The 13,558-nt window shown below is 38.5% G+C and overlaps 1 protein-coding gene across 2 annotated transcripts in view; it reads left to right on the plus strand.

Annotated features, from left to right (window-relative positions):
• MYEF2 (myelin expression factor 2) overlaps nucleotides 1–13,558 on the plus strand; it is a 39,203-nt gene that overhangs the window by 15,468 nt on the left and 10,177 nt on the right. Inside the window, exons 7-14 of one of the 2 annotated variants that reach the window (XM_059702241.1) lie at nucleotides 452–605; nucleotides 1,133–1,182; nucleotides 1,302–1,365; nucleotides 8,257–8,358; nucleotides 10,574–10,624; nucleotides 10,902–10,970; nucleotides 11,836–11,934; nucleotides 12,225–12,296. In XM_059702241.1, coding sequence (XP_059558224.1) covers nucleotides 452–605; nucleotides 1,133–1,182; nucleotides 1,302–1,365; nucleotides 8,257–8,358; nucleotides 10,574–10,624; nucleotides 10,902–10,970; nucleotides 11,836–11,934; nucleotides 12,225–12,296 — 661 coding nt within the window. The remainder of the gene's footprint in view (nucleotides 1–451; nucleotides 606–1,132; nucleotides 1,183–1,301; nucleotides 1,366–8,256; nucleotides 8,359–10,573; nucleotides 10,625–10,901; nucleotides 10,971–11,835; nucleotides 11,935–12,224; nucleotides 12,297–13,558) is intronic. The other variant, XM_059702244.1, reaches the window with a different exon arrangement.

Below are 13,558 nucleotides of genomic sequence, written 5' to 3' on the forward strand. Positions count from 1 at the left end.
TTATAAACACTTAGCAGTTCTTTTATTTTATGTGACTTTTGTTCATATTGGTAAATGGATTTCTTTAGCTTTAATATTTGATTTCTGTGAATGTGCATGTTGTAGTTGGTTTGTCATTTGTTCTAAGCTTTTGAAAGTCAGTGATCAACAATACTTTCCAAAATATGAATTTCTTTCAGTAAAAATAGGTGTGCAAATTTCAAATGTACAGAACAGGATCAAGTTGGTGAGAGACTGTTTTTGGAATTAAAAAAAATTAAGGATAAGGAACAACATAGATGTAGCTTAACTAATTTTAAACAACTTAAGATCTTTTTATTTGAATATTGATATACTGCTTAACAAGAATTATAGTTCTTTATAGTTTTGAGAGTTTAGAAAAGATTTGTTTATTATTTATAAATGGGGAGGGGTTTATTAGGTACATAACTTTATATAATTTTATATTAAGCTTGACTTCAAAGTTGGTTGGAAGAAGCTAAAGGAAGTGTTCAGCATAGCTGGAACTGTAAAGCGGGCAGATATTAAAGAAGACAAAGATGGCAAGAGCAGAGGAATGGGCACAGTCACTTTTGAACAAGCAATTGAAGCAGTTCAAGCAATTTGTATCCTAATTTACACTTTAGGATTATTTAATAAGGTTGAAGAAGCTTAATACCATTTTTTGGGAGTCCTGGAATTTAAGGTTTCCTGGTTTAGAAATATGTGTTAGACTTTAGTCTCCAGTACCTAAAACCTTTTCTATGTCCAAGTACTAAAGTCACTCTTAAAACTTGAATTAGCTATATTGTACAGGTCTGGTATGAACCTTTTTCTATTTTTTCTTCCTGCCACAATTAATTGTATATATACATGCTCTTGACCGTTATGCAATCTATTTTAAATTAATACGATTGCTTTAAATGAAGCCTTGTTAATTTTCATTTTTCAATGGTTGAATTAAAAGATTACATTTTATATATAGAATCAAACTATAAAGCAAAGAATTGAAGTTTTTGAATATATGGAAGAGTCTAATAACAAATGAGTAAAATATTAAAGATAGTCTGACTCAATAGGATTATTAAAAATGTTTGTATTCAAGTATAATTTTATAGTTGTCTTAACTGGCTTTCCTTGACTGAACCAACAGCTATGTTCAATGGGCAGTTTTTGTTTGATAGACCTATGCATGTGAAAATGGTGAGTTCCTATATGTCACTTCATCTCTCCAAACTTTTCAAATCTTTCATCTGCTGTCCTCTACATTTCAGATCATTTTCGTTATATAGTAACCTTATAATCAATTTTTTTGCAAATAGGATGACAAGTCTGTCCCTCATGAGGACTATCGTTCACATGACAATAAAACACCACAATTACCACGTAAGTAAAAGCTATTAAAAACAATACAAACTATTGTTTTTCAATTTCATTATGTGCTAAGCAGAACAGTTTTTTCTTTTTCATTCCAGATTGCCCAAGGTTTGGAATTAGTTTAGAATTATGGAGATAGTTTGGGATGATTGATTAGGAAGACTGAGAAAATAAATATTTGCCATTTTTTTCTCTCTTTGGTAGCTTTTCCTCATTGTAAAAATACTATATATATATATATATATATATATATATATATATATATACACTAAAAATTTGGTTACTTTATATACATGAGGGGGAAAAAAAACCTCTTTGTAATTTTACCACCCACAAGCAACCTCCATTATAACATTTTTTGGTATTTTTTTCCAGTCTTTCCTTCTATGTATATTTTTTACATAGTTGAGAATTACCATGTAATAATTTTGTATTTTTTTGTTCAACATAAAGTATAAGTATTATTTCATGTTGAAAATTCTTTCCAAATACTTTTATCAGATGTATAATATTCTATTATGTGAATGTTCCATAACTATTTCACTGTTTTCTATATTTAGGTGTTCTAACTTTTTTTCCCTAAATAGAGTAATTCATGCACTTTTGTCTACAAATATTTGGTATGTTTCTGGTTATTTCCTTAAGATAAATATCCTGAAGCAGATTTACAGGTTCTCAAAGTGTACTCATTGATCAGTATTATTAAAATGTTTTCCAAAGGATTATAAAACCACAATGTATTGTACTTAACACATGTGTCTTAATAGAGCATCTGTAAAATGAGGATGATAATAGTACTTACTTATGGGATTGGCATGAGTATTGCATAAGTTAATCCTATATAATAAAGAGGTAATATGCAAACTGACCATCACACCCTCACACAAGATGGCCGCCCCATGTGGGCACAAGATGGCTGGCAGGGAAGGCAGTTGGGGCGACTGGGCCGTTAGGGGAGGGCTTTTGGGGGCAATCAAGCCAGCAGGGGAGGGCACTTGGGGGTGACCAGGCTGGCAGGGGAGGGCAGATAGGGGTGACCTGGCCAACAGGGTAGGGCAGTTGGCGGGGACCAGGCCTCAGGGGAGGGCAGTTGGGGCCAACCAGGCCAGCAGGGGAGGGCAATTGGGGGCGATCGGGCCGGCAGGAGAGCAGTTAGGCGTCGATCAGGCTGGCAGGGGTGTGGTTAGGGCAGCCGTGGGCAAACTACAGCCCGCGGGCCGGATCCGGCCTGTTTGAAATGAATAAAACTAAAAAAAAAAAAAAAAGACCGTACCCTTTTATGTAATGATATTTACTTTGAATTTATATTAGTTCACACAAACACTCCATCCATGCTTTTGTTCCGGCCCTCCGGTCCAGTTTTAAGAACCCATTGTGGCCCTCGAGTCAAAAAGTTTGCCCACCCCTGGGACGCTATATCATTGTGATTCTTTAGAATTAATTTGGACTTTGCATTTTGGCCTAATATATGGCACATTTTAATAAATTTTCCAGGTATGCTTGATGTATGTAGTGTTCTGTATATGTCTAGTAAATCAAGTTTTTAAGTCATTTAAATGGTCTTATCTCTCTCCTAATAATATTTTTTTTGCTTGTGCTGTCAATTACTGAGGTAGATATATATATATATATCTATATATATATATAGATATATATATATATAGATAGATATATAGATAGATAGATATATGTATCTATCTATCTATCTATATATATTTATATCTATCTATCTATCTATCTATCTATCTATCTATATATATATATATATATATATAGAGAGAGAGAGAGAGAGAGAGAGAGAGAGAGTAAAATCTCCCACCAGAGTGGTGGATTTGCCTATTTATTTTTTGTTTTTACTTTAAATATTTTAAAGCTAACTTAGTAAGTGCTTCCAAGTTTAGAAAATATATTTTTTCCCAATGAATCAAACTTTTTTCATTATAAAGTGATTTTTTTACTTAGTAACTACTTATTAGTCTTTTGTCTAATATTAATATAGATAGAACAGCTTTGTTTTGTTTATTCACATTTATTGATTTATTTGGATTAATTCTCATCTTTTTTCCTACTCTTGCTTTTTCTCTTTTATTGGTTATCTTAGAAATTTTAATATAGCTTTATAAAGTCTCAAGTTAATGTACTTATCTTTTACTCAGTAGTAGAGTGACCTTTGAATGCATTCATTCTAATTATTTTTCTATTGAATTATATGCTATTATTGCTCAGTGTTTTATTTCTATGTTGCTTTTTTAAAATTCCACAAGTCAGGTATTATTATTACAGTGGGGCCTTGACTTACGAGTTTAATTCGTTCCGTGACGGAGCTTGCAACTCAAATTACTCGTATGTCAAATCTTAAAGTGAACGAGTGAGACACGTGATGCTGGGCTGATGTTGTGGCGTTCACTGTGACGTTAACTGCGCCACCTAGCGGTGGGGTATCTGAAGCTGGCTTGTAACCCGAATTTTAGCTCACAACTCAAAGCAAAAAATCGGCTGAGTGACGGCTCATATCTCGAAAAACTCGTTAGTCGGGACACTCGTAAGTCATTATTTCTCTAGACCCTGGCACTAATTTTTCCTCCTGAAGCATATATTTTAAAAGCTCTCTCAGTGAGCAGTTTTTTAAGTAAATTCTCTAAATTTTGTCTGCAAAGATAGTTTTACTGGTTGTATAGTTTAAGATTGATAGTTATTTCCTCTTAGCACTTTGAAAATATTCCAGTCATCTGGCTTCTATTGTTGCTATTAAGTCAGCTATCTGTTGAATTGTCCTTTCTTTATAGGTAAGCTGTGTTCTTCATATAGCTGATTTTAAGGTCTTTGTCTTTGGTATGCACTTTCACTATAGTGTGAGTGGTGTGGATTACTATTTATTGAGCTTTCATAAAATGTATACTCTTTTTAAAGGATAAGCTAGAAAATTCTCAGCACATGTATCTTTGAATATTGCCCCTTCTTTTATAGGGCAGTTCTTTCCATTTCCACCAAGTTTACCTTCTCATTCAGGGTGTTATCTTTCAAGATCTTGGCTTTATGCAGAATCTCCCAATTTACCTTTCAACTATTAATACTCATTTATTTATATAAAAAGTAAATCTTCTATTACAGTGGTTCTCAACCTTCCTAATGCCACGACCCTTTAATACAGTTCCTCATGTTGTGGTGACCCCCAATTTCATTGTTACAAATTGAACATAATTAAAGCATAGTGATTAATCACAAAAACAATACGTAATTATATATATGTTTTCCGATGGTCTTAGGCGACCCCTGTGAAAATTTCCTCATCTATGGATAGTAGATGTGAAAACACTTTATATATATATATATATGGCTAATATGCAGAGTATTCCCTCTGGAGTTCGACCGGGAGACCAGGAGTTCGATCGCTCGCTATGACGTGTGCTGACCACCAGGTGGCGGTGTGAAATGAAGGGAGGCCCCAGGCAGTAGCCGGCAGCCAAGGAAGGGAGGCCCCGGCCGGCAGCTGGAAAGCCCCGATCGGTCCTGATGACCGGCTAGGCCTAGGTACCCTACCCTTGTATGAATTTCATGCACCAGGCCTCTATTGTAAATATAAATATGTATTTATGTCAAAGATAAAAGTAGGTAATATAACATTTTCTTTATTCAATATTTTCATGGTAATTGACGTTTTAATTTTATTTGAGCCATTTTAAAAGGAATTCTTAGATCTTAAGTGGTTCTAAAAATTTGAGAAAGTCTCATTTTCAGATATGTATACCACATACAAGGTGATATAATATTCAAAATCCTCTTGGTATCTTATTAGTCCTTTTCCATATGCCTTTAATTGGGATATAAGATACACTGCTTCATAAAACATCTCTCATTATTTATAAACTAGAGGCTGGCACGGTGGACAAAATTCATGCACTGGGCGGGGGGGGGGGGTTCTCTCAGCCTGGCCCCTGCCCTCGCAGTTTCAGAGCCCCGCAATCAAATGCCCAACAGAGGGAGGCCCCGCCCACCCACCATAGCTGCTGGCCAGGTAGCCTGGGCTTCCCTCTGCGGGGTGATTATAGGGCAATGATGGGGCCCCCCGACCAATCATGTCCTACCGCCTTGGCTGACCTGGTGCCAGTGCGTGTCATAGCATGGTTGTCTGGACAGTCGTTCTGTTTGGCCATTCGGTCAATTTGCATATTATGCTTTTATTATTATAGATGGTACTAGATTCCCTTGTGCACAAAAATTTGTGCACTCAGAAGGGACCCTCAGCCCTGCCTGTGCCCTCTCGTAGTCTAGGACCCCTCTGGGAATGTCCACCTGCTGGCTTAGGCCCGTTCCCTGGGGGATCGGGTCTAAGCTGGCAGTTAGACATCCCTCTGGCAGCCCAGCAGCCCTCGGGGGATGTCCACTTGCCAGCGGGGAGCAGGCCTACGCTGCAGTCGGACTTCCTTAGCGCTGCTGAGGAGGTGGGAGAGGCTCCCGCCACCACGGCTGTGCTGGCAGCCGTCAGCCTGGCTTGTGGCTGAGCAGAGCTCCCGCTGTGGGAGTACACTGACCACCAGGAGGCAGCTCCTGCATTGAGCATCTGACCCCTGGTGGTCAGTGTGTGTCATAGTGACCAGTCATTCCCAGTCGTTTTGCTATTAGGGTCAATTTGCATATTACCCTTTTATTATATAGGATAGAGGCCTGGTGCATGGGTGGGTGCCACTGGTTTGCCCTGAAGAGTGTCCCAGATCAGGGTGGGGGTCTTGCTGGGGTGCCTGGCCAGCCTGGGTGAGGGTTGCGATCCACAGGTTGAGAACTGCTGCTCTATTACATTTATACCTTTTTTTAAAATAATATATTTTATTGATTTTTTACAGAGAGGAAGGGAGAGGGATAGAAAGTTAGAAACATCAATGAGAGAGAAACATCTATCAACTGCCTCTTGCTCACCCTGTACTGGGTATGTGCCCGCAACCAAGGTACATGCCCTTGATCGGAATTGAACCTGGGACCCTACAGTTCGCAGGCCAACGCTCTATCCACTGAGCCAAACAAGTTAGGGCTACATTTATACTTTATATATATATATTTTTTTTCAGGTTGCCGGATAAGTTTAATTTTTTTTTTTTATTGCTTAAAGTATTACAAAGGGTATTACATATGTGTCCTTTTTTTCCCCCCCGCCCTTGACAGTCCCCTAGCCTCCCCTACCCCCCAGTGTCTTATGTCCATTAGTTATGCTTATATGCATGCATACAAGTCCTTTGGTTGATCTCTTACCCCCCTCCCTCCTGCCCCCCAACCCTCCCCGGCCTTCCCGCTGCAGTTTGACAATCTGTTTGAGGCAGCTCTGCCTCTGTATCTATTATTGTTCAAAAGTTTATAATGGTCTCTATTATCCATGAATGAGTGAGATCATGTGGTATTTTTCCTTCATTGACTGGCTTATTTCAGTTAGCATAATGCTCTCCAGTTCCATCCATGCTGTTGCAAATGGTAAGAGTTCCTTCCTTTTTACAGCAGCATAGTATTTATTTTGTTTTTTTTGAGGGCCGTTTTCAGGCTGGCCACAGCCCCTTCAGGGTGGGGGGGGCACCCACTGGGGTGCCTGGCCAGCCTGGGTGAGGGGCTGAGGGCCATTTTTAGGTGGGTCACGCCCCCCCGGCGACCCAAGCCCCAGCCTCTTTCTGGGATTTTTTTTTTTCTGTGATATATTTGAAACAGTTTACATTTCTATTTATTACACCTGATTTTCATGCAAAAAAATATGAAAGATGCTTAAAAAACACTTTCAAGTATAAAAACATATTATTTTGGATAAAGCTTTGAGAGGAAAGTGGAATGGAAATGAGCTCAAGAAAAAAAGAATTTATGTAGATTCCTGTCTTATTCTGGTTTGTGTGTTAAAATGGAAGATGATGGGTATCAATTGCAATGGTATATAGATCCCCGTGGATTTATGTAAAAGAGTAATGTATTATTTAAACGTATTTATTTAAAAGTTTCATTTTGAAATGTCAATACTTAAAATACTCTAAGTAACCGTAAATTGATGATGAAAAGTTTTAGATGTCAACTTAAGAATGTAAAAAAAAAGTTTAGATCTTTTAAAGGCCAGTGAACAATCAGGTTGGAAGACCACAGGCCTGAACCCAGGACCCACGGCAGTAGATTTAAAAGGGCGAGTGTTGTGCCCTGGCTGGTATTGTTCAGCGGTTACAGCACCAGCCCTTGTACCAAAGGGTCTCGGGTTTGGTTCCCAGTCAAGGGCACGACATACCTGGCTGGGTTGCAGGTTCGATCCTCAGCCCTGTCCAGGTGCATGCGGGGGCAACCAATGGGTGTGTTTCTTTCACATGGATGTCTCTCTCCTCTCTCTCTGTTTTCTTCTCCTCACCTCCCCTCCTCTCTCTCTAAAAGTCAATCTCTGGGATTTATTTATCTTTATAATTGAAACTTTATAGCCTTGAGCGGAGCCCAGGTCGGCTGGAATCCTGGGTTGCCTGTGGTAACCTAGGCTCCCAGCCCCTCCTTGAGCAGAGGCCACCGCCGGCTAAAGCAGGTACCTGGGATTTATTTATCTTCTGTAATTGAAACCTAGTAGCCCTGAGCAGAGCCCAGGGCAGGCGGGAAGCTTGGCTTCCTCCATCGCCTGGGGCAACCCAACCCTCCTGCTCACTCCAGCTCCATGGCCGTCATCATCTTTGTGATGGAGTGATGGTTAGTTTGCATATTACTCTCTTATTAGATAGGATTGTAGTGAGGGTTCACTGTGCTGCATTCCAGTGAAAACAAGAACCAGTGGTCTTATTTACAAATTTGTGAAGTTTTAGGGATACTACATTTAAATTTACAGGCTTATAGCTCTTGAAAAAATTGTAGTGCCAGTTAGATAATCATAGATGGATTGGTAATATTATTATATTTGTGTTTCAGGTGGTCTTGGAGGCATTGGAATGGGACTTGGTCCAGGTGGACAGCCTATTAGTGCCAGCCAGTTGAACATAGGTGGTGTAATGGGAAATTTAGGTCCAACTGGTAAGTACTCTAACTTTATTTCTTTTTAAATTACACATTTGCTAGGTCATAAAACTCACATTTACTAGTTTGTAATAATGTTTAAAGACTGCATTTATAGTTGATATTTAGGATGTCACTTCAGTTTGAAAAAGGATGAAACTTTGGGGAGCAAAGAACATGAAAGAGGATGGGCAAATGTCAGGAGGTTTTCTCTGAGCCCAGCTGTACTGTAGCTGGTCTTTCAGTACTGTGGAGTTTTGAAATGGTTTTAAGGCAGAAGGTGAATATTCAACATAGAGCCTTGCATATCATAGATATACATTATATGTGGAATGGCTGAAAGTCTACCATATAATAAGCAATTTAAATTTGCATATTCAGTTAGGCAGGTAGCTTTTTACGTAGCACTCAGCTCTTCACCTGAACTTACAGTTTAGTTTTGAAAATTGGTTTTTAAACTTCTTGGTTTTAGAACTCTTTTATACTCTTAAAATTTGTTGAGGGTTCCAAAGTACTTATAGTTATATGGTTATATTAATATTTACTATATTAGAAATTAAAACATTTATAAATTCATTTAAAAAGAATAAATCCATTATGTTATCATAAATATACTTTTTAAAAAAATATATATTTTATTGATTTTTTACAGAGAGGAAGGGAGAGGGATAGAGAGTTAGAAACATCGATGAGAGAGAAACATCAATCAGCTGCCTCCTGCACACTCCCCACTGGGGATGTGCCCGCAACCAAGGTACATGCCCTTGACCAGAATCAACCTGGGACCCTTGAGTCCGCAGGCCGATGCTCTATCTGCTGAGCTAAACCGGTTAGGGCATAAATATACTTTTTAAAAAAGATTTTTAAAGTTGATTTTTAGAGAGAGAGGAAAGGAGAGGGAGAGAGGAAGAGAACCATTGATGCTAGAGGGAAACATTGATCAACTGCTTCCTCCATGCCCCCTACTTGGGATTGAACCCACAACCCGGGCATGTGCCCTGACTAGGAGTTGAACCAGTAACCCCTTGGTGCATAGAACAACACCCAACCAACTAAGCCACACTGGCCAGGGCCATAAATATACATTGTAGGAAAATAAATTATATTTTCCAACACAAAAGAATTAGAAGAGTGGCATTGTTTTACCTTTTTGTACATCTCTTTAATATTGGGCTTAATGCAAGACAGTGATGCTATTTGTATTTTCCACATTTAGTTTGTTACACTATCATATATCATGTAGTTTTTGGAAAATTCCACATTATACTCATGAGAGAATGAGAGTAAAACAGTCAAATAGTATCTTAATATGAATGAAATAGTTTTGACCTATTTGGCCCTCCATGGTCCCCAGACCATACTTCGAGAACTGCTATTTTAATTGATAGACTAATAAATGTGATCAGATTCTTTTTTTTTTTTTTTTGAGATGCTATAGATACACTTTAAATTGTGGGAATAGTTATGCTAATCATTTTGATCCAAACAGATGGAGATTTTCTTCCTTACTGTTAGATCTTCCAACGTCTTAAACACATACTATTTTTATTCTTTAATTTCTTATTGCTCCCTTAGCTATCATGTGTAGAGGATTCTGACCTGATGTCTAAATCTGCTATAGTGATACTTCTTTGTTTGTTTGGGGCGGGGGGGAAATCAGTGATAGTGATATCTTTTGTCTGCTCTGCAAAAATAAAAAATAAAAATCTAGTTCTAGATATTTTCTAAGTGAACATGCGTGTGACCAGTGAATTTTCTTTTCTTGTCTAATAAATATTCAAAGAAGCCTTTTTGAAGACTCATGACTAGACATCTGCTGTGGCATAGCACTTTATTTTTTATTTTTTTTAGATTTTTTTTTAAAATATATTTTATTGATTTTTTACAGAGAGGAAGGGAGAGAGAGATAGAGAGTTAGAAACATCGATGAGAGAGAAACATCGATCAGCTGCCTCCTGCACATCTCCCATTGGGGATATGCCCGCAACCCAGGTACATGCCCTTGACCGGAATCGAACCTGGGACCCTTCCGTCCGCAAGCCGACGCTCTATCCACTGAGCCAAACTGGTTTCGGCGGCATAGCACTTTAAACTATCCCACCTATGTCCTGCTGCTTCTCTTAGTGTTCCATTGTGACTAAACCAGTGGTATCTATTTTATTTTATTACATTATGTCATTCTTTAGTCATAAAAATAAGATTACTGAAGTACATACTGTGTATTTTATTTGAGGTATGGGAATGGATGGTCCAGGTTTTGGAGGAATGAATAGAATTGGAGGAGGTATGTATAAGCACCTGTTTTTTGTATGTACCCATCGCCATTTTTAGTAAATAAGGACCTGTATTGAGAATTCCAAGGGAAAAAAGTCATGGTTTATTGTTGGCTCACTTTCTAAAAATAGCAGTAAATTGAGCCTGGTACATACTTAAGGGATATAGAAGATGATGTGCACAAGTTAGGGTAGATGAAGAGCTTACTGGTGAGACTTAACTTTACAAATGCATCTTTTAGCTAGACAGCTGATAGCCACATCTCAAAATTATTCTTTATTCCATAGGAATTGGGTTTGGTGGTCTGGAAGCAATGAATAGCATGGGAGGATTTGGAGGAGTTGGCCGGATGGGAGGTAGGTAAATGTATGTAGTGGGTTTTATATGCTACATTTTGTTTAACTTAATATTTTAAAACTAGAGGCCCGGTGCACGAAATTTGTGCACTGGCGGGGGTGTCTCTCAGCCTGGCCTGCACCCTCTCGCAATCCAAGACCCCTAGGGGGATGTCTGACTGCTGGTTTAGGCCCCCAAAGGGCTCCAGATTGTGAGAGAGATGTCCGACTGCCAGTTTAGGCTCGATCCCCGCAGGCCAGTGGGGATTGGGCCTAAACTGGCAGTCGGACATCCTCTAAGGGGTGTAGCAGTGCGCCAAGCAGCAGGTGGCCAGGGAGGAGCCAGATCCAGGGCCATATGCTGTGCTGCTTGCACTCATCCCAGTTTACTGCACCTGTTGCTGCCGCTTGGTAGTGCTACTGCGGAGTCAGGAGAGGCTCCCACCACTGCAGGTGTGCTCACCAGCCGTGAGCCCGGCTTCTGGCTGAGTGGCACTCCCCCGTGGGAGTGCACTGACCACCAGGGGGCAGCTCCTGCATTGAGCATCTGCCCCCTGGTGGTCAGTGTGCATCATAGCAACTGGTCGACTAGTCATTCCAGTCATTCGGTTGTTCTCTCATAACGGTCGCTTAGGCTTTTATATATATATATAGATGTTCCCCCCATACTTAGGGGTGGGTACTATAGATGTCTTCAGAGGGCATTTGTGGGCACTTCTTAATAGGGACATGCACAGTGAAATGAGATATATGTAGCATGTGAGGTAAGTTGGGTACATCACAGACCTTTTTTGTATTTGTCACTTTTGCTGTCACTTTAGTTTCAATGAATTACTGTTTATTGATATACTTGAAAAGGGGTTAATTTGTTGCATGATTTTTTCAGAGCTATACCGTGGTGCAATGACTAGTAGCGTGGAGAGAGATTTTGGACGTGGTGATATTGGAATAAATCGAGGCTTTGGAGATTCCTTTGGTAGACTTGGTAGGCTGGCTGCATACTTCTTTTCTTTACGCAGGTTATTTTTTTTAAAGTATGTTTCTCCTTTTTGTGTGAAAAATTGGAAATTTATAATATTTCACACAATTTATTACTAGAAGAAAATGGATTTTAATGTACTAGCTCTCTTTTTCACTGTCTTACACATTTGAACCCTATTTCTAGAAGACTGTACTTTTCAGTTACTGTACATCTTCTGAGAGCATAGTACCTTGGGACTTTTGAAGTATGATTATTTAAATTAATTAGTGTGTTATTTTTCCATCCTTGTTTAGGCAGTGCAATGATTGGAGGGTTTGCAGGAAGAATAGGAGCTTCTAACATGGGTCCAGTAGGATCTGGAATAAGTAGGTTTAAATTTTACTAGAATTTATTCAGTAATATTTGTATGCTTGCAAATGACTGCAAGAGTAGTTATTGTAGTATAGTAATACTTTGTTCTTATATGTTAATGTCTTGTTAAAATTTAGAGAAACTTTGATACTTACTGAGCTTTTCTGTTTGATCACTGAAATTTCTCAATAACTTCGAATTTTACTTCTTTGATATTTCTAAACTAACACCAAAGTATGTGTTAACCATAAGACAACCCAAGAATCTCCTTTCCAACTAAGAAATCTGGGGATTTCTCTGACCATGTGTCAAAACAACTTTTACCTTTGCACCAACTTAGTTCCCTTGCTTATTCTCTACAACTGCTATTGGTTTCTAGTTTATTTCACCTGCGAATACCTTCTTTGTCTTTTGGAAGAAACAGGTGAATTTCCCCACATATAACTCTTCTAGAGAGAGACCTGAAGTTGAGGGATAAGGTTGAAAGAGATGCATGTTTCCTCTCCTATTAAACCTTTCCTGTGGTAGAATTAAGAGTAGTTGAAACACTGGGGAGTGCTGAATCTCTTCCATCTGTTTCCACTACAACACTTTATGCCTTAAGGCTTAACACATAGCTTAGTTTTTGACTTCTGTTGCTTATTGAATCATGTCTCTATGAGCTCTCCATACCTTATTGACTTCCTTTAATTGTTTGGAAAATCACCAATAGGAAACATAGTCTATTTGAACTGTTCTAAGTGAATTCATAAATCCTCTCAGCAGAAGATACCTATTTCCATTGTCCTTTGCTTCTCATTTTATTCCTTCTTTTCATCATCTCTTCAGCCCTGGCCATTTTCCTGTTAATGCTAACTTCCCTACCTTCTGGTTTTCACCTCAGTGTTTATACTTTTTTGCTAATTTTATATGTTATCCACCAAAAGACAATTTGAGGGTGATGCTAATTTTTAGAATTTCTATGTATGCGGATTTTAGGTATGAGAAAAAAGGATAAGTTTTGAGAATGAGTAGTACTAGGATATTTAAAGAGGACTCAACACCTAGAATGAAGTACATATGTGCTCTGAGCTAAATTCTTAAGTTCTGGCTAAAGGGGTATGATTTCATTTTTTTGTTGCTACCTCCTCAAGTTTTGTATAACATTGGATTAAAAGTTATATGTTTCCATGGTTATTGAAAATTGAATTGATACAGAAAGAAATTGTATGTGAAACTGAGGTGAAAGGGAAGCTAGGGAAATAATATTATGTAGGAGAGTATGATGAGAGCAACA

The sequence above is a fragment of the Myotis daubentonii genome, chromosome 1 (assembly GCF_963259705.1).
Source record: "Myotis daubentonii chromosome 1, mMyoDau2.1, whole genome shotgun sequence".
In the NCBI taxonomy this organism is placed as follows: Eukaryota; Metazoa; Chordata; class Mammalia; order Chiroptera; family Vespertilionidae; genus Myotis; species Myotis daubentonii.